The following is a 25,828-nucleotide window of genomic DNA, read 5'->3' on the forward strand; positions in this document are numbered from 1 at the left end:
ACCAGGATCTGACACCTGCAAAGGGAAGTGCTCTCCTAGGAAACACATCCCTGGCTCCTACTAATCAGAAATATTTTCTTGAGGCCAGGCAGAGCTTCAGAAGCAGTGAGCTACTACCAGTCCCTTCCCAATAGTATTTCCAGCAAATTGTCTTTTCTTTTGCTGTCACTTCACCCACCAACACCCTCTTTCTCAGCAGCTTTATGAAACTATTAACATGACACTACTAAATCACTCTGCAATTAAAAGTACTTGAACAGATGTGCTTCTGCCCAGAAGAACAAAAATTCAGTTTACTCTCTCCTTGATCTAATTGCTGAAGAGCAACAAGAGCAAACTAGATAAATGTGGAAGGGACAACAGCACAGATTTTTCAGACAGAAATGCCACTTCAGACACAAATCCTACTATGGAGAGTTTTTCAAACCCAATAAACCACACCAAATTTAAGAAAACCACAAGTAGTGAGTCAATAAGCAATTACGATTCAAATGTAATGGGTTTATTTTATTTTACTGTGATGCAAAACCAAAGATTCCACTATAGCACAGAGACCAATATATTAAAAGGTCATGAAAAAATGATGTGGGACATGCAGGACGTGATGCACAAACTGGAGGATCAGGTCATTCCCGTGTAACATGACACTACATTGTTGCTGAGGAAAAACGATTAAGATAACACTGCAGAACTGAATTGAAATGTGGCACAAAACATGTCAACTCCCAGGCATGCCTTCAAGCACCTCCCTTAGAATGGACCTGCGATCTCTATAGACTTCAGTGTGGGGAGGATTATAATTCTTTGGAAGAATAAAAAGTTCACACTTTTGAAATTTCACAGAATTTTAAGGCCAAAACATAGTGGGTTCATTTCTCTTCACCTCCAGGGGGAAAATCTGATGCTTCACTCAAAATCACATTAAGCTTCTAGTTCAAATCCCAGCCCAACCTTGTGACCACCTGCATTGAAGTTCTTTCCATCAACTAAAGCTGATAAGGTCAGTTTGACTCCTAGGAAAAAGAAAACACCATAGTAACAAGTATTACAATCAGATCTGCATTTCCTAGAAACAATGGGCATGGAAACAGCCCATTATAGTCTCAGAAACACACAGTTCTTAATAAACAGGGTTATCTCTAGATAACCATCTCATCTACAATGACCAAACCATAATTATGACATCACTTTATCTGGTGTTCCAACTTAAGAATTTTAAGTGGTCAATCTCACAAGCCAGAATGACCAAGTTACAGTTACAAATATCTGAGGGGGAGGGCCATAAATGATGGTGCTTAAATGATGGTGTTTAGGAGGCCATAACTAACACTGAAGATTGTCAAGGCAAGCACCTTAACTCCTGTAATACGGTCTCTCTGGCCCTTAAGTACTTTGCTTATTTCACTTTATCTGAACAACAAAATGTTACAAATGGTTTGACCCAAGCGATAATAATCTGTTGTTCTTAGGTTATTTTCACTATTCCTTATCATCTTCTACCCCATCCCCATTGTTAATTTCTTTACTTACCTGGCCGAAGGGTCTGAGTATAACCCAGTCCAATCAGACTGGCATTATTTACTTTAGCCTAAGATAAGGAAATTTAAAAAAATCAGTTAGAAAACAATGAATTTGGTAATACTTAAGCTCAAAAATACAACCACCACCTCCACACATCAGGTTTCCAAAGGTAAAGTTCCTAATGTACTTTAAAATCACTGAAACATAAAAATTTAACTAATAAAAAGAAATATTTTAAGAAGTCAATAGGATTGGTAGGAATGTTAGAGACCTTAAAAATGTAAGCTTATTGCCACATGTGGAGGGAGGGGGGGAGTGCAATCAGGATAGAAAGGGATCAATATGACAATGAGAGTTGGAAATGAAATGATCGCTCTGGACATGATCTGAGTGCTGAATGCAAACCACAATTCCTAAGAGCGGCGGGGGAGAGCGGAGGGGAAGGGAGATCAGAGAGCTGCCATAGAAGCAGGTCGGGGGTGGGGGATAGTGGCACGAGGGAACCTGGGGTCACTGGTGCTGGGAAATGTACGGTGGTGAAGGAATGGGTGTTGGAACTTGGAATGACTGAGACCAAATCATGAACAACTTTGTAACTGTATCTCACAGTGATTTGATAAAAAAAGGGAGAAAAAAATAAAATAATGAAGTCATTGTCTGAAGAAAGAAAAAAGGAATGTAAGTTTACATGCCATTATAGAATGGAATAAGGACAACACAATGCAACACAAACCTGAAATTTAAGAACTCAATTACTATTAATTAATTTTATTAGTAAAAACTACTAATGGCAACAGAAGTAGCAATCAAATCCCATGAATTTACATACAAGGACATTTTTGGACAGGCTATAGAGACAGCTAAGACACTTGCCTGAAACACAGCTGGCCTAGGTTTATACTCAGCTACACATTTATTTCTAAGTCCCAACCAACCACAAAGAGCACCTGAACTCTCCCTGAGTGTACAAAGACAGGAGTTAGCCCTGAGAATAGCCAGATGTGCCCACCCCTGCAAAAGATAAGTTTTGAAAGAAGTCAGGTATGTGCATCAGTGGTAAAGCCCATGCTGTGTATGTGTAACACCTGATTTCAATCCCTAGAAAAAATTGGGAGTAAATTATAATAAGAGAGCCATGGGTCAAAGAGGAAATCACAGTGGAAATTAAAAGATTCCTGGAAATAAATGAGAAAAAAGGTACAAACAACTTGAACTTATGGGGCACAGCAAAAGCAGTGTGTAGAAAAAAGTTCATAGCAAAGCAAGCATTCATTAGGAAGGAAGATATCTTCCTACATAAATAGCAACAATGCAGCTTAAACACTTAGGAAGACTAGCAAAAGGAACCCTAGCTAAGCAGAAGGAAGAAAATTAATGAAATGAAAATCAAAATAGTCCAAAAGATCAACAAACCCAAGAACTGGTTATTTGAAAAAATAAGACCAACAAACCATTAGCAAGAAGAATGAAAGGGAGGGAAGGAGAAAGAATCCTAGTAAACTAAGTTAGAAATGAAAAGGGAGATGTCACAACAAATACCATAAAAATTGAAAGGGGGGGCGGGATAGCATAGCGGGTAGAACGTTCTGCCTTGCATGCAGCTGACCCAGGTTCGATTCCCAGCATCCCATATGGTCCGTCCCCTGAGCACTGCCAGAAGTAATTCCTAAGTGCATAAGCCAGGAGTAACCCCTGTGCATTGCTGGGTGTGACCCAAAATGCAAAAAAAAAAAAAAAAATCAAAGGGTCATCAGGGACTACTTTTAAAATCTTTATGCCACAAAATGGCATAAAGAAACAGATTAATTCTTTAACTTCCCAAGGTTGAACCAAGAACAAACAGCATGCCTGCCTGAGCAGGCTAATTACTATCAAGGAAACTGAAATGGTAGTCAAAAAATCTTTCCCCAACAAAAGCCTATGTCCAGATGGATTTGCTACCAAGTTCTCCAAAAGAGAACTTTAAAAGATGTTGAAGAAATAGGAATCTGGGGCTGGAGCGATAGCACAGCGGGTAGGGCATTTGCCTTGCACGCAGCCGATCCGGGTTCGATTCCCAGCATCCCATATGGTCCCCTGAGCACCGCCAGGAGTAATTCCTGAGTGCATGAGCCAGGAGTAACCTCTGTGCATTGCCAGGTATGACCCAAAAAGCAAAAAAAAAGAAATAGGAATCTTCCCAGTTTCCATGAAGCAAACTGATACCAAAAGCAGAGAGACATCACAGAGGGGGAAAAAATACAAAAAAAAAAAAAAAAAAAAGTTATACCTATCTCTGATATAGATGCAAAGATGCTCAACAAAGTATTAACAAACAGAATCCAACAATACCTCAAAAGGTCATACTCCATGACCTGGGGATACAAGAATGGTTTCATATACACAAGTCAATCAATAGAATACAAAGAGAAATAAAAATTATATGACCTTATCGAACTGGAGCGATAGCGCAGCAGATAGGGCATTTGCCTTGCACATGGCTGACCCAGGTTCGATTCCTCCGTCCCTCTTCGAGAGCCTGGCAAGTTGTCGAGAAAATCCCGCCCGCACAGCAGAACCTGGCAAGCTCCCTGTGGCGTATTCGATATACCGAAACAGTCGCAACAAGTCTCACAATGGAGAGGTTACTGGTGCCCACTCAAGTAAATCGATAACCAAAAGAACGACAGTGCTACAGTGCTATGATCATCAATAGATGTAGAGAAAGCATTCAACAAGATCAAACCTCCAATCATGATACAAACTCTCAATAATATGGGAGTTGAAGACACTTTCATCAATATAGTTTAAAGCCATTTACCACCAGATCAAACACTGTAGTCAATGTTGACAAACTGAAAAGTTTTGCCTCTAAGATCAGGCACAAGATAAGGCTGCCCACTCGCACTACTACAATTCAATAGAGTATTGTCAGTCCTTGCCAAAACAATTATGTAAGAAAGAAATATTAAGGGCATCTAGATCAGAAAAGAAGTTAAGCTCTCACTATTTGCAGATGACATGATAGTGTTCCTAGAAAATTGTAGGATAACACTGGTTTGTCCTTCCTGCCTTGCCACACGGAGCTTAGGTTTTCTGGGTTACTCCCACCACAGTACTCCCATTCCTCTGTGTTTATTTGTAACCTCTTTCTTTGTGCTCTGTTAACTGGTAAATATTGCTTTTCTCTTCTCCTTAAGTCCTTTGCATAGTTAATTCAGGGCAATGACAGAATTTGTATGGACATAACAAGACAGTTAATGCTGTGCTTTTGTAACTTGAAAGTTAACTGACTCCAGATAACATTACCTCTTAGACACCTGTTCTCTCGACTTAAGCCTCAGTTACCCTTACTTCCTAGTACCCCAAAAGCAGGGTCCCGGCGAGGGACTGGATGGACCCAAGGCAAGCTGTAAGCTACCCTGACATTGAAAAGGGCCTGGCCAAAGTGCCATAATGCTTAACTGTAAGTTAAGAGCATGGTCATGGACAAATTCTGTCATGATCCAAAAAGTATGAGATTAAGACCCTGCTAGGTTTAGGAAAGATTAATCTGGCCTTAGCACTGTAGTCTGAGTCTGTGACGAGATGTCCCAAGGAGAGCCACCCTACAAGCTCTAAGTATCTCTTACTGTGTCCATACAAAATAATATTAAGAAGTAGAATTAAGATGTTAATTAAGTTACTGGACTAAGGAGAGGAGAAACACCCCTAGGTGATTATTTCCACCCTTGAGCCTGACTGGCGATCAAGAAGGGCTTTCTTATGTTGATTTTGATACTGGAGGGGGTGTGTGGATACCCCCAATGCTAGAGGAATGAGAGATGAGAGAGAAGAGAGATGGGGCAGCAAGATGGGGTACAGAGAGACTAGCAAGGGGGACAGAGGGAGAAAAATGTAAATGCAATCTTACGAATGCAGAAGCAGGTGTGTGGAGAGACGAGGGAGAGAGAGAGAGAGAGAGAGAGAGAGAAACAGACAGACAGACACCTGGCTGTGAGAGGGAGTGTGAAGAGATGAGTGGGAGAGACAGGAGGAGACAGGAATGAGGGAATGTGTGAGATTAGAATGGGGAGCTTAGTGAGATTGGAACAGGCACATGGGGAGAACGAAATAAACGGCAACTGATCATCAACCAGCCTGACCCTCGCTTCTTCCTTTGTCTGCCCATTGCATCAGCTGTCCGAGATGGGAAGTGGCCTGAGTCCACCAAACCCGGGCGGCAAGGGAGAGCTGCTCGGGCTCAGAACTGCCAAGAGATTACACAGAAAACCTTAAAGACTAAAAAGAAGTCCCCAGAAAAAATAGATTTGTACAGTAATGTGGCAGGCTACAAAATCAACATGCAGAAATCCATGGCTTTTCTATATAGCACTGACCTCCCGTTTTTCATCGATTTCCTCAAGCAGGTCCAGTAAAGTCTCCATTTGGAGACTTGTTGTTACTGTGTTTGGCATATTGAATATGTCACAAGTAGTTTGCCAGGCTTTGCTGTGTGGGCGAAATACTCTCAGTAGCTTGCTGGGCTCTCTGAGAGGGGCAGAGGAATCGAACCTGACTCAGCCGGGCTGGCTGCACACAAGGCAAATGCCCTACTGCTGTGCTATCGCTCCACCCCAGCTCTTCTATATACAAATAATAACATAGAAGAAAGGAATTAAAAAAAAAAATTTCACTCACTACTGTGCCTTGGAAAATCAAGTACCTGGGAATCATTTTATCAAAAGAGGTGAAAGACATACAAAGAAAGTTAAAAATATCACTGCTGAAATGAGAGGAAGTTCGGAAATGGAAATATATCTCCTGTTCATAGACTGGAAGGATCAAGTGTCAAAATGACAATCTTGCCCAAAGCATTATACATATTCCAGACAGTCCCTTTAAAAAGAAGCGTAACTTTTTTAAGACACAGTCGAAACATTGCTGAAATTAATATGGAGTAATAAACACCACCCTCTCCTACCTCCAAATAGCCAAAGCAATCCTAGGGGGGAAAAGACAGAAAGCTTCTCTTTCCCTAACTTCAAAACTGTGCTATAATCAAAACATGGTAGTAGTGGAATAAGGACAGACTCTTAGCCCAATGGACAGAATTAAAGAGTCCAGAGCCAGATCCTCAAATATATGAACAGTTAATCTTCAATAACGGAGCAAAGAGAATGAAGGAGAGCAAGGAAAGCCTGTCCAACAAATGGTGCTGGGATGGGTAACATGCAAAACAATGAATGCAGACTCCTTCTAACACCATGAAAAAAAGTCAAAATCAAAACAGACTGAAAGGGGTCAGAACAACAATACATCATGTAAGGCCTTGCACACAGTCTACCCGGGTTTAAGGTCTGGCAACCCATATGATCCCTCCAAAAAATCCCAAAACAAAACAAAACAGAATGAACATCAGACCTGAATCCATAAATTATATTGAGGAAACCATAGGTAGAGCACTCAATGACATCGAAGCTACAGGACTCTTCCATAATTCAATGCTATTGGCCAAGCAAAATAAGCAAAAATAGATGTATCTACATCAACTTAAGTTTCTGCACTACAAAAGAAATGAGGACCAGGTCAGTTCCATGAAATGGAAGCAGTGTGTCTTCAGGGCACTGTCTGTTCCTCAGCATTACCATTCTGGCCCCCAAATCAAGAGACTCGACAAAGGGCTCAATCACATGATGCCCACACGTCTTCACATTTTTACATCTCACTGTAATCATGGGCCGGAGCGATAGCATAGAGGGTAGGGCGTTTGCCTTGCACACAGTCGACTTGGGTTCAATTCCTCCCGCCTCTCTCGGAGCCTGGCAAAGCTACCAAGAGTATTCCACCCGCATGGCAAAGCCGGGCAAGCTACCCGTGACATATTTGATATGCCAAAAACAGTAACAAGTCTCACAATGGAGACATTACTAGTGCCCACTCAAGCAAATCAATGAACAACAGGAGGACAGTACTACCATAATCATACGAAGACATCCTAACTTTAATCACCTAGCCACACAAGAAGACACAAGAAACGCCTCCAACTGCAAAAGTCACAATGAGAAAGCAACACAGAACCCCACCAGGCATAGTGACATAAGATGGTAGTCCTGGCGACTCAACCAGTAATAAAAAGCTATATAATCAATTAATGAAGACTTTAGAGAGGAAATGTTGAGAATGCTTAAGGAGTTCAAAGAAACAATGGATGGGACCGCCAAGAAAATACAAGAGGGTAACACAACAGGATATGACAGTAGAAATGAGAAAACGACAAACAAACGACACTGAAGGCCTCACAGGAGAGTAATAGCTACTGAGGACAGAATCACTGAGCTCCATGATGAGGTGCAGAAAACCTCCAGACAATAGCAGACAATGAAAAAAAGCCTCAAAATAAATGAACAGCTGACAAGAGAACTTTGGGATGAATGCAAGAGGAACATCATAAGAATCATTGGGGTCCCAGAGGACCAGGAAGGCAACTCTGATGAAGAAGCAACAGTCAAAGTCAACAGTGCTGAGAAGTTTCCAGAGCTGGAGAGTTCATGCATCCACATCCAAGAAGACTGAAGCTAAAAGATCCAAAACACATCCTATACAGAATGACAAAAATCCATAGAGACAGGATACTGAAAACATCAATATTAAATAAGAAAATTATATACAAAGGAGCGTCTTTAGGATTTATAGCAAATTTACCAAACGAAACCCTCCAGACCAAAGACAATGCTGGGATATAATTTAAAAATCCTCAATGAAATGAATGGCTCACCAAGAATACTTTACTCAACTAGACTCATTCAGATCTGAAGGAATAATACACAACCTCACAGGTGAACTCAGGAACTTCACAGACTCTCAAAACTACTGTTACATGAAGAACTAGAGAGGCTATTTTAAGACAGTATGAGTTCCACAAACAAACCAAAATTCCAGCAGAAAGATGGCACAAAACTCCATGACAATAGCTTCTCTCAACATCAATGGGCTGAGTGCACCAATTAAGAGACAGAGAGTGGCAGGATGGGGCACGTTAATAGTCAGATAAACACAAAGACAATACTCCCAGCAAACAACCCCTTCAAAAAGGGTAGGGTGGCCATACTAGTATTAGTTAACAGAGACTTCAGTCTGAAAAAGGTTATAAAAGACAGAGAAGGACATTTTTTTTTTTTTTTGGCAAAAAGAAGGAATTAAAAAATTTTTTTAATTGAGTCACCATGAGATACACAGTTACAAAGGTATTCATGATCAGGCTTCAGTCATACAATGACCCAACACTCATCCCTCCTCCAGTGTCCATTTTTGAGGACCAATGACACCAGTTTCCCTCCCATCACCCCCTCTACACGCCTTCCCAGCCTGCCGAGAAGGCCATTTTTTAATGATCAAAAGGTATATACATTAGAAAGAACTGACACTCCTAAATGTACACACACCCAATGAGGGACCAGCAAAATACTTGAAAGTACTAATAGATTTGAAGAAAGACACTGATAGCAACATAATAGTAGTTGGAGATTTCAACATCGCTATAAAGTGGCAGGCTACAAAATTAATAAGCAAAAGTCCACTGGTTTCCTATATAAAAATGAGAAAAAAAGATATTAAAAAAATCCCTTTCACAACTGTGCCTCAAAAAAAAAAAATCAAGAACCTTGGAATCAGCATAACTAAAGAGGTGAAAGATCTATACAAAGAAAACTAACAAACACAGGTAGTGAAGAAAAAAGACTCTCGGGTATATGATCAGTTAATCAAGGAGCAAAAGCATATGAAGTGAAGCAAGGAAAGCCTCATCAACAAGCAGTGCTGGGAAAACTTGTCAGGTACATATCAAAAGAGAAAAAACCCTGAACTCAGACTTCAAATGCCAAACACAAAAGTCAAATCAAAACGAAGACCTTGATAACATACACAACAGATAATGTAGATAAAACTCTCCATGACACTAAAACTAAAGGCATCTTCAAGGATGAAACACTAAGCAAGCAGAAGCAAAGATAAACAAATGGGACATTAAGTTAAGGAGCTTCTGCACCTAAAATGAAATAACCAGGATACAAAGAAAACCCATGGAATGAGAGAAATTATCTGCCCAAAACTCATTTGATAAAGGGATATCAAAGATATATAAGGCACTGGTAGAACTTTATAAAAATCCAATCCCATCAAAAAAAAAAAAAACGGGAAGAAAGAATGAAAAGAAACTTCCTCAAAAAAGAAATAGAAACAGCCAAAAGGCACATGAAAAAACAAATGCTCTGGCCCGCCTGCTCCTCTCTGGAAAGAAAGATGGCAGCCACACGGGAGCTTTGTGGACAGCAGGTTTGAGCCGGGCTCGGCGGGAGCGGCGGGGACCTCATGGGAAGGGGGGCTTTGTGGGCCATCCCCCACGCCCCACTGAGGTCGCCAGCTGCCCCCCACGAGCGGCTCTCCGGCACGGCCACGGCCCCGGAGGCACAAGGACTTAGCACAGAGAACCAGCCGCTTGGAGCAGAAAAGCAAATGGACTATGTGTTAAACAGCGCCACCAAGCCTGCCCGGAGGGGAAAGGGTGTTGACCGGCCCGCCCGCTCCTCTCTGGAAAGGAAGATGGCGGCCGCACGGGAGCCTTGTGGACGCAGGTTTGAGCCGGGCTCGGCGGGAGCGGCAGGGACCTCATGGGAAGGGGGGCTTTGTGGGCCGTCCCCCACGCCCCACCGAGGTCGCCAGCTGCCCCCCACGAGCGGCTCTCCGGCATGGCCACGACTCCAGGGCACAGAAACCAATCTCTTAACTATCTAACTTTTAATAGAAATTCTTCCAGGGTCAATAAGTAAAATAGCAGAAATCCAAAACCCAGACATCATTTTATTCTTAAACCAAGTTGTAGAAAGCAAATCATTTCACAACGCTGTTTCAGCATATCTGATTGTGGGGGGTGGGTCGTAAACTCTAAACAATAATTGTGCATCTTCTATCGAAACAATCTATCTAGTCAAAGTAGATAGAGTATTAACTAGAACTCATCTGCCTCACAAGAAATGGGAGGGGTGGGGGGAGGTAGGGGTCTATTGGGGTTCGGGGTTAAAAATAAGTATTGGTAAAGGGAAATGTGTTTGATATTTACATGACTGAGACCTAAACCCGAAAGCTCTGTAACTTTTCCCACAGTGATTCAATAAATAAATAAATTATAAAAAAAAATAAAATAAAATAAAAAACAAAAAACAAAAAAAAAACAAATGCTCTGTAAAACTGATCGAGTAAATGCAAATCAAAACAACAATGAGATCGAAACCACAGAGACTGGCACACATCAGAAAGAAGAACCAAATTTGGTGTGGATGCAGGGAGAAAAAGTACTCTCACTCACTGCTGGTGGGACTGTCAAATGGCCCAGTCTTTCTGAAAAACAATATGGACATTTTTTTAAAAATCTAGGAATTGAGCTTTCATTTGACCTAGCAACTCCATTTCTTGAAATATACACACAATGGTCCAAAAACAAAATGGAGAAAAGACATTTGCACCCCTGTGCTCCTTGCAGCACTAGCCACAAAGCCAAGAATAGATGACTGGGTAAAGAAACGATGATACATACACACAATAGAATATTACATAAGAAACAGTACATTTCTGAGAAATATTACTTTTCTGGCTAAGTCATGCAATTTGCTGCTATATGGAGGGTCCCTGGAAGAGTATCATGCTGAGTGAAGTTAGTCCAAGGAGAGAAACTGACAGTCATCTCTCTCATATGCATGCTATAAAGAAACATCAAGGTGAGATAACGAATACCCAAAGACAATGAAAACATGGGGCTGGAGCGATAGCACAGCGGGTAGGGAGCCGACCCGGGTCTGATTCCCAGCATCCCATATGGTTCCCTGAGCACCGCCAGGAGTAATTCCTGAGTGCATGAGCCAGGAGTAACCCCTGTGCATCACCAGGTGTGTGACCCAAAAAAAAAAAAAAATGCAAAACAAATTAAAACAAAGAACATGAGAACTAGTATTCAGCAGCACACATGCCACTTGAAGGACCTAGGACAGGGAGGAGCAACACCTATGGTGGAGGGAAGCATTCAACAAGGAGGAAGAGGTACTGAGCTGACAGTGGGTAAAATGTTATGGAAGAAATCCTATCAATAACAGTACTTTAAACCACAGTGCAAAACAATCAAACAAAAAAAACACAACCACACAAAAGGTTAAATGAATCCACTTCAAGTATCCGATGCTCATTCAAGTTAAAAAGGAACATACAAACGAAAACATATTAGTGTCCGATTACAACTCAGATGTAACCCCTAAAAGTAGATCCAATCTGGTTAGCACATTCTTACAGATAGAGAAGTTCTACAATCCAGCCTGTATTTAGCAGCGATGCCAAAACGGGTGTTGTTACTGCCAGCTGTCCAAGCAAGGTTTATTGATGTTTCAACCTTGTCAGTAACCTTCTGGTAGATAGATCCTCCAAATTCAGTGCCATCGTTCCTGTTTTCGTAGTATTAAAAAAAAAGTCATAAATATCTAGTTTTGTACCACTGTTATATGGAAATAAATAATAGATATAAGGATCTGTGAAATTATAGATTCTGACTGAAAATTTTGCATATGACTACTAAATAAGGAACTAAACCCAGTTAGGTAATTTAAAACTACCTAATTTAAAACACAGCTAAAACTCAGTTCAGAGCTGGAGATAATACAGTGGACAGGACAATTATCTTGCACAAAGCCGACCCAAGTTCAATCCCTGGCACCACAAATGGCCCCCCAATCCCCACAAGGAGTGATCCCTCAGTGTAGAGCCAGGACTAAGCCCTGAACCCTACTAGGTGTGGCCCCCAAATAAAACAAAAACCTAACCAAACATCTGGGCTTGGGAGATAGTACAATGGGCAAGATGCTCACCTTGCACACCACCTGCCAATGTACAAAGGGTACAGTGCTCGCCTTGAACACCACCTGCCAATCTAGGTTTGATCCCAAGCACTGCCAGGAGTAATGATGACACCTGAGCACAGAGCCAGGCGTAATCCCTGAGCATCACTGCATGTGGCCCCAAACAAAGCAGAACAAAAAAAAAAAACCTAAATAAACAAAAAAGTAATTCAATTACTTGGCTACTCCACAGATGTAACTTCTTTAGGTAGATTCAATTATGTAAAAAAGAGATATGTGAAGTAGAAATTACCTGTAATTCTCACTGAGGTGTTCAAAGAATTTAGAAATTTTAAAGGTCAGTAAAAATTTTGCAAAAAAAAAAAATACAGTACAGGAACAGGCATAAAGTCAATTCTGGATTTATTTGAAACAGAAACCTAGAATTAGGATGCTCTAATACAACACCTATGGTTCCAGAGAAGTACTTAAACTCCTTCAAGACATCCCAAAGTCAGTCCCTGATTTTTCTGTTCTTTTCTTTTTTCGGGGGATTTTGGGGCCACACCAGCCATGCTCAGGGCTTACTCGTGGCTCAAGGATGACTCCTGGTATGGTTTGGGAGATCATGAAGTTGGGGCCAAACCCAGGTCAGCTGTATGTAACACAAGCATCTTACCCACTGTACTGTTTGGCCTAGTCACGGATTTATTTTTTGGAGGGAGGATAGGGGGATATGCCCAGCTGTGCTCAGGCCTTACTCCTAGATCTATGCTCCACAATCATCCTGCCAGTGCTCAGGAATCATATTGGTGTCAGGGATGGAACCCAGGTTGACTGCATACAGCAAATGCCTTACCTGCTAAGCTCTCTCAAGCCCCCAGTCCCTGATTTTTCATGGTCTCCCCATTGACACTATTTTATCTATTTAATACTTCTATTTCATATAAAATAATGCTTCTTTCTGTGATGGCTTAAATTTCATTATCCTAAATTAATTAGAAGGTCTAGCAGAGAGCAATCTGAAATACTTAACAAGCGTTTGTCCTCTGCTTTTCCTTTCTCATATAGCAGCAGTGCCAATAGAATATGAGGTAAAATACAATTTAAAAACCTAAAGCAGGGAACAGAGAGATAGTACAGGGGTTAAGAGATTTGCTTTGTATGCAATCGATCCCAGTTCAATCTCATGACAATGAGTCACTTCTGAACACAGCCAGGAATAGTCCCTGAGCACAATGAGGGGTTGACCAAAATTCCTCAAATAAATAAATGAATCCAGAATTGTTTTGATGACTTCTGCTGTATCTGAATGTGGGACAGGCAGCTGGGCTCTGAACAAAAGGATATACCAGGATGCTAGGACCAGGTTATGAGAAGAACCCTGGTTAACTCCATCTACCTGTTCTTAATTATCGAGAGAGGCTTTTTTTCCCCCCCAAATATTGACAAGAAAAGAAGGGCACCACAATAAGCAGGGAAATCTCCAACAGGCAGTATGGAAAATCTCCAACATGGGTCAGGAGGTGACCCATTCTCTAGGCCCTCTCCATTACAGAGCTTTTTCTATGATATTTGAGCTTCTAGAGTCTGTAGTACAGACCTAGAAGAGGCATAACAGCAAAATTCCTCTGGTCTAACCTCTGGCAATATTTTGTCTTCTTTGGAAACTGTGGAGAAAGGCTGGGTGTCCATCAAGGCAATTTAAATGCCATTCTCATCATCACTTTTAAACTTCTCAACATGCTAAGGGCTACCATCTCTGAGGTCAACTGCACTGGCACTAGGTGAAGAAATGAATTATAAACACTCACACATGAGTATGCAGCTGAAAGTCTGCAGCCTTGTAACCCAGGGCAAAATTATTCTGACACAGTTTGGATTTTGCTGTATCAAAACTCATCTGATAACCAGCAAGCCAACCTTCAAAGGCCAACACAGCCCAGCCATAGATGGTTGGTCCAGAAAAATCTATGTCAACACTACTGCCAAGACTGAAACATTCCCGCCTATAGGAGGCCTTCAATTTCCCGCTCTTCTTTCTGTAAAACAAACAAAACAACACAATGCAAGTCACATGACTTTATTTTACTGTCCAGGAAACCTTAGAGTAAGTTCCCCACTCATACTGCTTTGGCAAAGGCATGTATACAGTAAAAATGTGTCAAATGATTTAGCTCAATATTACAAATTTGTGAAGATCTCAATGTATTTGCTATTTTTACCTTTATCTTAATTGTATTTCTCACTGAAAGCTCAAATTATGTCGTGCTTGATGAAGGCATGAATAGAAGCATAAAAAAAAGATATTTCAGTACCAAATCAATCATCTAAATATATATCACGATCACGATCATCCTGTTTTTCGTCGACTGCCTCAAGCAGGCACCAGTAACGTCTCCTTTGTCCTAGCCCTGAGATTTTAAAAAGTGCCATATTCAAGGTTCGTTCAGGGTTAGGAGAATGAGACCCATCATTGTTACTGGTATTTGGCAAATTGGGTACACCACCGGGAGTTTGCCAGACTCTGCCGTGTGGGCAGGTTACATTCGGTAGCCTACCAGGTTGTCTAAAGTAAGAACGAGATAATAAGATATAATAACCCAGCTTCCAGGAGCTGGTTTTATAGTCCGTATAAGTATCAAGAGGCAAAATTTCACTGAATGTTTCCAAATATCCAATAGTCACAAAAGGTAACTTCTTAATAATTAACCTATAATGGATGCAGAAATTTATACTTTTTTAAAGGGGTCAACAATCCAGTAAGCATATTTGTTTTCCATGTCAGTGTATTTGTGTCTTAGGGGCACACCTAGTGGTGTGCAAGGGCTTCTCCTGGGGTGCTGCTCAGGAGTACTGCCCCGGGCCGCTTGAGAAACCAGGCTGCTCAGGAGACCAGGACTCCCTCCCCAGGAGTCCTCTGAGCTATCTCCTCACCCCAAGGTCAGTGTCTTTACTCTTCACACTGTTAGATGGATGGAAAAGAGAACTTTTTTAAAGGTCAAGACAGAAAAGGAACATATTGGGGGGTATGGTGCCGCCAGCAGGTCAATCTCTACCTGTGAGGCGAGCGCATCAGCAACCTGATGCGCCTTCAGACTTCCAGATACCCCAAAATTGCTGCTGTGCCTTCGGCCAGACCCCAAAAACTTGGGGCAAAGTTTACCAAGAAAGTAAACGGCCAAAAGTTAGGTATGTGGAAAACACACCCACAAACCACCTCCAGCTCAGCTATATAATTGGAGGCATGGCCTCTCTGGTTCCTAATTGAACTGCTTAATGGCCATGATCCCAGAGACTCAGAAACAAATCTCGAAACCCAAAGGCTTTTGGCAGAAATGCGTCTGGTCCCTGCAGTAGGTTACTGGTGCTGGGCCAACCCAGGTGGGAATAGGTTTCGTGCCTTGGCCTGTTCCCCCTGGTGGCCCGGTGGCTGCCATCCTCCAGAGGTCACTGGACAGTCAGGTTTGGGCCCACAGTGACGAGACACGCAGGGCCTCACGGGATGGGGGTTGAGCTGGTCCTGTCCTCCCTGTCCCAACGAGACCCCAAGTCCACGAACAGCCTCTCTGGCTCCTGATCAAGCTGCTTAACAGCCATGATCCCAGAGACTCAGAAACAAATCTCAGAACCCAGCAGGTTTTGGCAGAAATCCCTCCATATTTAAGTTATAAAATTTCAGAATTTCAAAATCGCACGGCCACTACTGCAGCCACGTGACATCATATGTTATTCATAACCAGCAAGAGATAACAAATTGTCTACAGTTGCCTTTTCAGAAGATCTGAGTGTTGGGGTAAAATCTCAAATAAATAATGGTGGGTCTGGTGTCAAAATATTGAATGTGATCAAAGTAGAGAGAGAGTAATGTGGAAATCATCTGCCCCATAGGTAGGGGGAGGGTTTGGGATGGGGGGGGATACTGGGGTTGTTGGTGGTGGAGAATGGGCACTGGTGAAGATACGGGTGTTTCATTGTATGACCAAGACTTAGACCCAAAAGCTTTGTAACTGCTCTTATGGTGATTCAATAAATAAAATTATAAAAAATGAAAAAAAAAAGTAAGGTGGAGTTCATGCCCAATTCAATCAGCCAGTCAGTGGCTGAATAAATAGCAGTACTCCTACATAACAAAGAAAGAAAGAAAGAAAGAAAGAAAGAAAGAAAGAAAGAAAGAAAGAAAACATAGTATCAGTTCCTAATACTCCTTGCCCTATGCCATTGGGTTTCTACAAAAATATTTCAAATATTTCTTGGGGTCAGAGAGACAATACAGAGCAGGCATCTGCTATGCATATGGTCAACCCGGATTCCTTCTCTTTTAGTCCCCAAAGCACCACCAGAAGTGAATTCCCGTGTCAGAGCCAGGAGTAAGCCCTAAGCATCACCATGTATGACCCAAAACCCCAAAAGAAAGAAAAGTGTCTTGAAAATAGTGTGTAACAGGAAGGACACCTGTGCTTCAATTAAAAAAAAAAACTACTTTCTTTTTCTAGTACTTTTGAGCTTTCAATAGGAAACAAAGTCTTCATTTTCTTAATGAAGAAATTGAGGCAAGAAGTTAGAGACAAAGGCAACTGAGCAGCTGAATTATTCTTCCAGAGCTCTAGAATGAGCAAATTATACTCTCAAGAACTTAAAAAAAATTCACTTTTCAACAACAACAAAAAAATCCCATCCATGAATTTTAACAGCTTAAAATGAGTCCTACTGGACTTTTCTAGGCCCTGAATTTTTGTACTTATTTGACTCTTTCAACTAGATTTTTAAGCTTTTGCATATCTGCTTAATTTTCAAATATGATCCTACCTCATCAAGTTTTTTTCTCTTTACCACCACCATGCCACGCCCCTCCCTCTCTCCCTCTCCCCCATCCCCACCACCCCAAACAATTGCTACATTTCTCCTGCATTCTAACTTTTCATCACAAACTCCCTATTCTAAATCCCTCTCTCCCTACAGATTTACAAAAACATTTCAGAAAACGATATATGGATAATTACCCTGTGTTCGGTACAAATATGGTATCCAGAGTCAGCTTTAACCCGTCAGCCAACTGAAAAATAAAAAATGACAATGAGCAATTTTCGGTCCTTTTTTGACGCAAGAAACAAATTCTGAAGTTTTAAATAAATCATCAGAGACAAAAGTCAAGTTATTTAACAAATTATCTCTTCATTTTTTCCTAATCCCCTTACCTCTCCTCCACTTACCCTCTAGACTTCATCACGATTTTCTTATCAAAAAATTCATTTAATGTGCACATAAAACTCTATTACTGCCAATACATAAATTATAACACAGAAACAATAGCCAACACAATAAAATCTTGGTGCTTTCTTGAAATTACCATAACCTGACATCTAACAAATTAACATTAATTTATTCAACTGTGTGTATAGTAATATTTTACGGACATATCTCAAGCACTTGACAATTCCTAAAGATAAGAGTTCTCTTTGAAAATATGTAATTTCAGAAATATTTTTCTCTTGATTCCATTTTTTAACAATGGAAAAATGAAACAAAATTAAACCACAATATGCCATTTGTTCTACTACCCAGTTCAATTTAAGTAGGAAATTAGATGAATGAAAATGAAAGGTGAGAGGCTGGAGCAATAGCACAGCGGGTAGGGGTTTTGCCTTCCATGTGGCCAACCTGGGTTTGATTCCCAGCATCCCATATGGTCCCCCAAGCACCGCCAGGAGTGATTCCTGAGTGCAGAGCCAGGAGTGACCCCTGAGCATCGGCTGGGAGTGACCCAAAAAGAAAAAAGAAAAAAAAAAAGAAAATGAAAGGTGATACTTGCATACTCACATAGATGTAACTTTCTATAAACGTAAAAATATCCCAAAAGCTCCATGCAAATAAAAAGTATCACTACAACATAGGTTAATCTATAAGATAAATCTAACCCAAAAATGCTTTTTCTTACCTTATTCTCCCAAGAGATTTCCGTTCCAAGTGTATTGTCTGTGTTCCATTTTTGGACAAAGGTAAGTCCATAGTTACAGACCTTGTATTTGGTCTCTAGGTTGCCCGTCGCTTTCCCTGTATCAGTGTAGGCATGACCAGAAGTAGAAAATTCCTAACAGGAAAAAAATACTTGAAAATCAGCTCATCAAATAGAAAATATTCATTTTAGAAAGTAATGCACAAGACCCCAGAAAGCAATACAAGGCCAGAGAGAGAGCTCAAGGGGTCGAGAGTAAGTCCTGGAACTCCAGCACCACTGGGTGTGTTTCCTTCCAAAAATTTTTTATCACTTATTCTCTATTTTTATTCTTTCTTGGTAATCTCTAAATATTTTGATCTATTTTAGATCTTTGCATTACATCACCTCTCATTATATCATGTTCCATATATTCTCTTACTAAAGTGGGTGCTTTTAATTATCTTTAGCTTTTATGTTTTTGTAATGCAAAATGGTTTTATTGAAAGAAATGTACTTAGAGAAATGCGAGAAGAAAGAAATACGTGTTTCGTGTTTAAGAGCCAACAAAAGTTTCTTCAGAGTGGAAAATGAAGAGAATGGGTTTTGGAAGGTTATAGAAAGGCTTGCAATTTCCCCACATTGTCTTGTCCTGGAGTTCTCTGCATACATACAGTTATTAATCTGGGTATTAGTAAAGGGAAAGCCTAGGACTCTGGAAGATCCTTTCATATTCTTATTAGGACATATACCCTCCAGTAGCTTCTTCACTGAGGGTGTCTGAAGTGTCCACTCTCTAGGAGTGGCCTTGGTTTTTCCATTTCCAAAAAACTCAGAATTTGCATCTCAAAGGGACGTGTTACTCATGCATTAGGGCTACTTCACAGTTAGGAAATTTCTTAAGATTTTATGTCCCAAAATCTCATTACCTATCTGCAGACAACATTCCAAGCCAGCTCCCCCCAGAAATTTCACCTAAATTATTTTCCTTAAAAAAGTATCTCTGGTAAAAAATAAATGTCTTTACTAAAAGACAAAATTTTTGAATCTTAAAGATCTTACCAGATAACCTGAAAAAGAATCAATTCTCTGAAACCATTCAAACTATTATTTTTAAAATCCTTTTTAAAATATCTCAAAACAAGAGAAACACTCCCTTTAAATGGGATCTAAATTTTAACTGCAGTTAAAATGAAATTTTTTATTGTGGTAAAATGTATTTACCATAAAATTCACCTTTCCTTTCCCTGGTTTGGGGGCTACAACCAGCCATGCTCAGGGGTTACTCAGGAATTCCTGCACTCAGGAATTACTCATGACAGGCTCGGGGGACCATATGGGATGCTAAGGATCAAAATCAAGTCAACCACATGCAAGGCAAATGCCCTACCTGCTGTACTATCACTCCAACCCCCTAAAATTTACCATTTACAAGTGTAAAATTCAGAGACAATAAGTACATTCATACTGTTACAAAAATGTATTGCTTTTGTCCATAAAACTTCCAGCATATGGACCACATGAATGATGGGATAGAGCAGTACCACACACAACTGATCCAGGTTTGATTCCTGGCACCGTCTATGGTCCCCTGAGCACCATCAGGAATGACCCCTTGAGAGCAGTAAGGACTAAGAAGCCCTAAACAGAGTTAGGTGTGGCCCCAAAACAAAAACAAAACAAAAACCATTCAGCATAAGCAAGTTAAAAGTGTTTTCGATCAAATAATTACTCTGCCTTGAACTATATCCTCCTCCCTAGTTAGGTGTCCTTCCAGTCATATGACAGGAGCAATTAGAAGTAGATCTCCTTCTAAGGGAAAGCAAACAGCTACCACCTGCCACTGACCGTCTACAAACTGTCAAGGGGAGGGGGGACACCCACATTCTGATTGGCTCTGTTTTTAAAGAACATTTCTGAAAGACCGCCAACAGTAATAAAATGCCTCCAACCTTGACCAGTTGTTTCACTGCCTGCAATATGAATCCACCCATTAGCAAATACCTTGTATGCAAACTCCACAGGCTGATGAAACAACTGGGAAACTATGATCTGTTTATCAACACCATACAGAAAGTTTCCAAACAGAGTATCATGCTGTACATTCCGGGCACGACATTAGTAAAGAGTGATAATGCTAGTCTTTTTGAATAGTGCACAAAATTATCAAATTTAACTATCATTTAAATTTAGTAGCTCCAACTACCAGAGTTCCATTTTTTTTACATTTATTTTCCATAAACTTGAAAGTATGCTAAAAATAAAACTCAATGTACAAAATTAAGGTTAAAGAGTACATGGGGTACCTGGAAGACAGGGTTAGTGATAGGGGCCATATATCGTCCCCTGAGCACCATATGTGTCCCCTGAGAGCACATTTCACATACACAGAGGTCACCCACCTCCCAGCAATCCTATGTGAACCCCGGAAGGCCCGTTCCCTGAGCACTGCTAGTTGTGACTGTAATGGGCCCCTGCACCACACTGCTGGGCTCACATAATGGCCCTTCTGTCCTGGGAGGCCAAGTACCACTGGGAATATTACCTAGACCCCTTGAGCACTGCAATGAGGACTCCCCAAAAGTGTTTTGAACTAGGGAAATGGCTCACAGGTAGAGCACATGTCTCTCACGTGTCCTGGGTTTGATCCCTGGGACAACAAAATAAATAACAAATTCAAATAAACTTAGAAACTTTTAGTCTACATTTCTTCCTTGATATTATCACTTCTTTCTTTAAAGTTTTGTCAAAGTGTAAAATACCAGAGGTACAAATCCTAAAAAGTTTTCATAGTTTAGTTCCAGCAAGACTCAATTTCATAATTAGATAGAACTAGTACAAAGTATATATATAACATGCATATAATATCTATAGCTTAAAGACTAGTTAGCAACAAAACAATAAAATTCTATTAACAATAAAATGCGATTAATGGCAAATGTAAGATTTATTCTAAGAAACTCATAGCACGAGATGATTTACACAATACCAAACACAAATGCAGCCACAAGAACAAGCACACAAACAAGTAGGTCTTTCTTACCATCTGAATGAATATTCCCACACCACAGCAGCAAGAAAGGGAGATACAATTTTAGTTTATGATTTTTGCAACAACCCTAAACTAAGAAAATTGTGATACTCTATTCAAAATGAGCGTAACTTTTCCATTTTAAAAGAACCATATGTCAATTCCAGTAAGGTAGTTCCATATGTATCAGCCTCTAGAAACCCCCCTAGGAAAAGGATGATCAACCAGGATTTTATCGAGTACGAAAGTATCCGAAGAATTCTACGTATCAGGGAGATAGCTGAAAGGGGCAAAGCACATGCCTGGTATGAAGGCCTGCGTTTGATCCCCAGCACTGCTGCCATCCCAACCACTGCTGGATGTAACCTGGTGGGCTGGGTAGCACTACACTGCCATTCCAGTGAACTGTCCAGCCGGTATAAATGAGCAGAGAACCTCTAGAAGTGACCTCCAAGTTTCTGTCCACTATTTGTGAGACCAAAAAAACAAAAAAGAATTCCAGGAGCCAGAGTGATAGCGCAGAGGTAGCATATTTGCCCTTGCATGCAGTGGACCCCAATTCAATTCCCAGCATCCCATCTATGGTCCCCTAGGCACCTCCAGGAGTAATTCCTCCGTGAAGAACTAAGAGTAAACCCTGAGCATCATCAGGTGTGACTCAAAGGAAAAAAAAAAAAAAGACCCTCTATATGCCTCCTGGTCATCTAATCAAATTATATCCAGAAATGAAATTTGTGGTGGCTTATATAGTATCAAACAAACAAAAAAAAATCAGAAAATGATATAAATGTAAAGTTACTCTGAGATTTATGAACATCAAAACTGATCTTAAACATGCACCTTATTTCTAAATTTGTTTCAATTAATCGTAAAGACAATGACTGTTTCTGTAAAAAGGCAGTAAAACTCGAACTCATGATACAAGTTTTTTATCTAAACAAAAATCAAGTATTAAAGTGACATGAGTTTAAAAACATACATATACACACATACACATATTACAAATAAATACATGTATACTTTCATATAGAATAAATAAGAACATATGTGTGCATGTGCGTGTGATTTTTTCCTATTGATTCTGTAGGTGTATAAATACTCATCACTTCTGTCGGAGTATAAATACTCTCATCATGACAAAGGGTGTCTCCTCCCCCAAATTCAACCTTACTAAGGCTTAAATGGCTGAATGAGGATGCTTACTGAAAACTGAGAGCCTAATAAAGTGTTAGAAAAATAAAACAGTGCCCTAAGTATGTCATTTCACAGAACCAAACAACTTTTAAGCAGCAATTTTAAATTATACTACACCTATTAAAAATGTTAGGTACTCACCACTCCACTACAAGACTTGGTTTTCAGATCTATTTTGACCATACCAAAGCCTAGACACAAATACAAAAATACAGTAATTTTCAAAATGTGACAACTGCTCGTTTTGCAACTTAAAAACTATGAAAATCAGAGTCAGGGAAGTGGCTGAGTAACAGAGCAAATAAACCTCGCATATATGAGATCTAAAGCCTGGAACACACCAAAAAAAATAATAAATTATGAAAAGCAGTCCACAATATCTTCTATATAAAAAGTACACAGTATTCTCAGTAGGTGAGAGTTTCATATGAAGCTGAATTATAACAAAATAATACATATAAGTTGTCTGCCTCTCAAAAGAATACTTTTATAAGTTAAAGAACAAATGAAAGAAATATGTACTCTTTTAAGGATTGAAATTACTAAAAAAGATCACACAATATTTTTTAAAAAGACTGAACAAGCTTAAAACATACAATCAATGCCACTACTTAATAAAAATTTAGCATAAAAAATGAAAAATTTAAAGATCAAGCCTTAAAAATAGAAGATAAATACCTATTTATCTGAAAGCTATGTTTTCACATGCATATAAAAACAAGTTATTATTTGGAAGAGGAGAAACTTAGCCTATCACCTTAACTGTCCCCAGGACTAACCAGAAGAGACATAAATATCAGATTTACGTTACTGGGTCTTACATAAAATAACAAAGGTGCTCATGTTTATGATGTACTTAAAAAAGGGACTTTTAAGAAGCATTCTAATAACCTGTATGTTAATGTAGGTATCCTTCAATACTATCCCTTACCAAAATCTGAAATTTACAACAGTATATTTACCATATCCTTTGTTGAAGACATCCTTGGCGGCCTTCCCTAGGTCACAGTAAGTCGGTGTGCTACACATATCTTATAAAGAAAAACAGGCACAAAGGAATGATCATTTAGTATTTATTCCTCCACAGACCTGCTGTTCATCCCTGCAACAGTTTTCTCTTCCTAACATCATTAATGCTAACACCCTAAATGCAAAGTTAATGTATTCCGCTCCTTAAAAGAAAAACTTTCTCATGAGTTTCACAAAGATCATCCTTATTACATTTCAAAGAACAGAATTTTTTTTTCCTCAGAGCCTTGAAGGACATGCTTTACTAGATTATTTTGCATAAGAAATACGTGTAAAATTTATACTACAGCAACATTTCTTGGGCTATTATAAACAAAAAGGCCATATAGAGCAACAAGATACTTTTAGTACGTTTCCCCTTAGATTGCTTTATGGCAGGGGAAGGTTGGACTGACCCCACAGGGAGGTTCTTGGGGATCATTCCCAGTGGTGCTCAGGAAACCATATGAGGTTCTGGGGATTGAACAGGGGTCAGTGTGTACAAAGCAAACAACCTAACCCCTGCACTATCTCTCCAGCCCCCACATTTGCTTTTGTTCTTCCTTTTGTTCTTCTAGAAATCAAGTGTAGCTCTGAGCTGATATTAATAGAGGCATATTTTATACTTTGAAGGATAAAAAAAAAACTCTCCAGGGTTAACATCTGCCACTGTGAAATTTCTAACCATTGAGTGAAAGGAATTTACCTGCTCTCAAAGTTCTTACTCAGTAATCGGTTTACCAAAAATTACCAAAACAAACCCCTTTTTTAAGTCTCAAGTTAGAGCACTCAAAAAAAGGTATCTCATTTTCATACTGCCTATTTAGTATTTATCCAACTTTTCTACTGCTAGCATGACCCACGCCGAAATTCTCAGAAGTGCTAGCAACAGTTAAGCATTCCTTTGCCCTCTTCGTATACAGGACAAGATTTTTCTCAAAGTCAAATTTAACCAACTGCAGATCCTCAAGCAGCTTCCTTAACTGAATCCTTACACCAGAAAATTCCAGAAAACTACCTCTGAAAATTGCTTTGCCTGAAAATAAACAATGAATCTTTGTATTTAGTCTCACTCTGATCTGCTAAGATTCTGCCTATCCCACCATACCTGAACCTAAGACTTATAAAGCATTTTTAAGTGAATTCATTTAAAATTCATTCTTAACACATTAACTTTTCAAATTCGACCGCCCTTACGTAGTAAGGTTGTAAAGAACACATGTAATGGGAAGAGAACACAAAAGACGAATCGGGGGGGTAAATGTCACTGAGCCCTGAAATGACGATCTTTAAACCAATGTCAGTTTTTAAAACACATGCTCTGGTGAGAAGTGATGCTGGTTCCCGACTTTCTCGGCCGTCGCCACCTCCAGCGTGGCGCCCTCTTCATGCCATAACGGCTCCTGGCAGCTCCTGAGACCTGGCAGGTGCCGCGGGAAGGCAGGGCGGGCGCGGAACCGCGCCTGAGGCGTGTCCGGAGCGCCCCGGCCCCTCAGCGCCCCCGGGCCCGCCGACCGCGCACGCCGCTACTCCCCGTGCCAGCCGGGATGCTGCGGGCCGTGCACGGCCGCCGTGCACCGGCGAGGACGTGCACCCGCGGCTGCAGAGGGGCGGCGGCGGGCGTTGGCGGGCGCCCGCCGGGCCGGCCTTTCGGCGGGAAGGAGGGGCGCGGGCGGTGCCGCGGCCAGCCGCCCCGCCGCGGCCGCCCCGCCCGCTCCCGCCGCCGCCCGGCCTCCGCAGCGCCGACCGCTCACCTCAGCCGGAGGGCCCGTCTCCGCACCGCCGGGGCAACGCTGAAGGTCTTCCCACGAACGCCGTCCGCGCCTGCGCGGCCTCAGTGCCCCCGCGGCGCCTGCGCGCCCCCGCCCGCGTCTGCGCCGTCGGGTCGCGCCGGGGTCGCGCCGCCGAGGCGAACAGCTGAGGCGAGCCGACGCCCCCAACCGCCTGGCGGGCGTGCGCGCGTGCGCGGTGGGCCCGGGCGGCGGACGCCGAGAGGCCGCGGCCACCGCACCGCTTTGTCCCGCCGGGGCCGGCTCTCGCGAGAACGCCCGAGGTTACTATTACGGTTGCCATGGGAGGAGCGACGGGAGACGGCCGGGCGCTTCCGCTGACGTCAGAGGTGTCGGCCCGGCCAGTCTTTGCGGAGTTCTGTCTCGGACGCGCGGGGCGTGGGAAGGCGGCCCAGGCCCGGCTCCTCGGTGCTGAAGAAGCGCGGACCGGGCGTGTCGTGCGGGCCCGGGCGCTCAGGGAGACGGACGCGGAAAGCGTTTCTCTAGCGAAAAATACCCGCTGACGAAGCAGACA

The 25,828-nt window shown here is 41.4% G+C and overlaps 1 protein-coding gene across 2 annotated transcripts; it reads right to left on the minus strand.

Moving 5' to 3' along the window:
• Positions 1-486: 486 nt before the first annotated feature.
• VDAC3 (voltage dependent anion channel 3) lies at positions 487-25,513 on the minus strand. 2 transcript variants are annotated; one of them, XM_056116966.1, is made up of 9 exons: positions 25,279-25,513; positions 23,479-23,547; positions 22,658-22,707; positions 18,295-18,447; positions 17,360-17,412; positions 14,171-14,398; positions 11,816-11,966; positions 1,531-1,588; positions 487-1,013 (listed from the first exon to the last, which is right to left on the minus strand). In XM_056116966.1, the coding sequence occupies exons 2-9, from the start codon at positions 23,543-23,545 to the stop codon at positions 922-924; spliced, it is 852 nt and encodes a 283-aa protein (XP_055972941.1). In that variant the 5' UTR covers positions 23,546-23,547; positions 25,279-25,513; the 3' UTR covers positions 487-921. The 2 variants fall into 2 exon arrangements, with proteins under 2 accessions (XP_055972941.1, XP_055972942.1); XM_056116967.1 differs by lacking the exons at positions 22,658-22,707; positions 23,479-23,547; positions 25,279-25,513 and adding an exon at positions 21,335-21,352.
• Positions 25,514-25,828: the final 315 nt, after the last annotated feature.

The sequence above is a fragment of the Sorex fumeus genome, unplaced genomic scaffold (assembly GCF_029834395.1).
Source record: "Sorex fumeus unplaced genomic scaffold, SorFum_2.1 ptg000033l, whole genome shotgun sequence".
Classification (NCBI taxonomy): Eukaryota; Metazoa; Chordata; class Mammalia; order Eulipotyphla; family Soricidae; genus Sorex; species Sorex fumeus.

Excerpts from the sequence above, each read along its gene's own strand:
- VDAC3 (XM_056116966.1), bottom strand. The coding sequence starts at position 23,545 with ATGTGTAGCACACCGACTTACTGTGACCTAGGGAAGGCCGCCAAGGAT. Across the intron at positions 18,448-22,657 it reads CCAAGTCTTGTAGTGGAGTG|GAATTTTCTACTTCTGGTCA; the intron begins GTGAGTACCTAA and ends TTTTCCTGTTAG. Across the intron at positions 11,967-14,170 it reads TTTCAGCTGCATACTCATGT|GAACGATGGCACTGAATTTG; the intron begins GTGAGTGTTTAT and ends CTACGAAAACAG.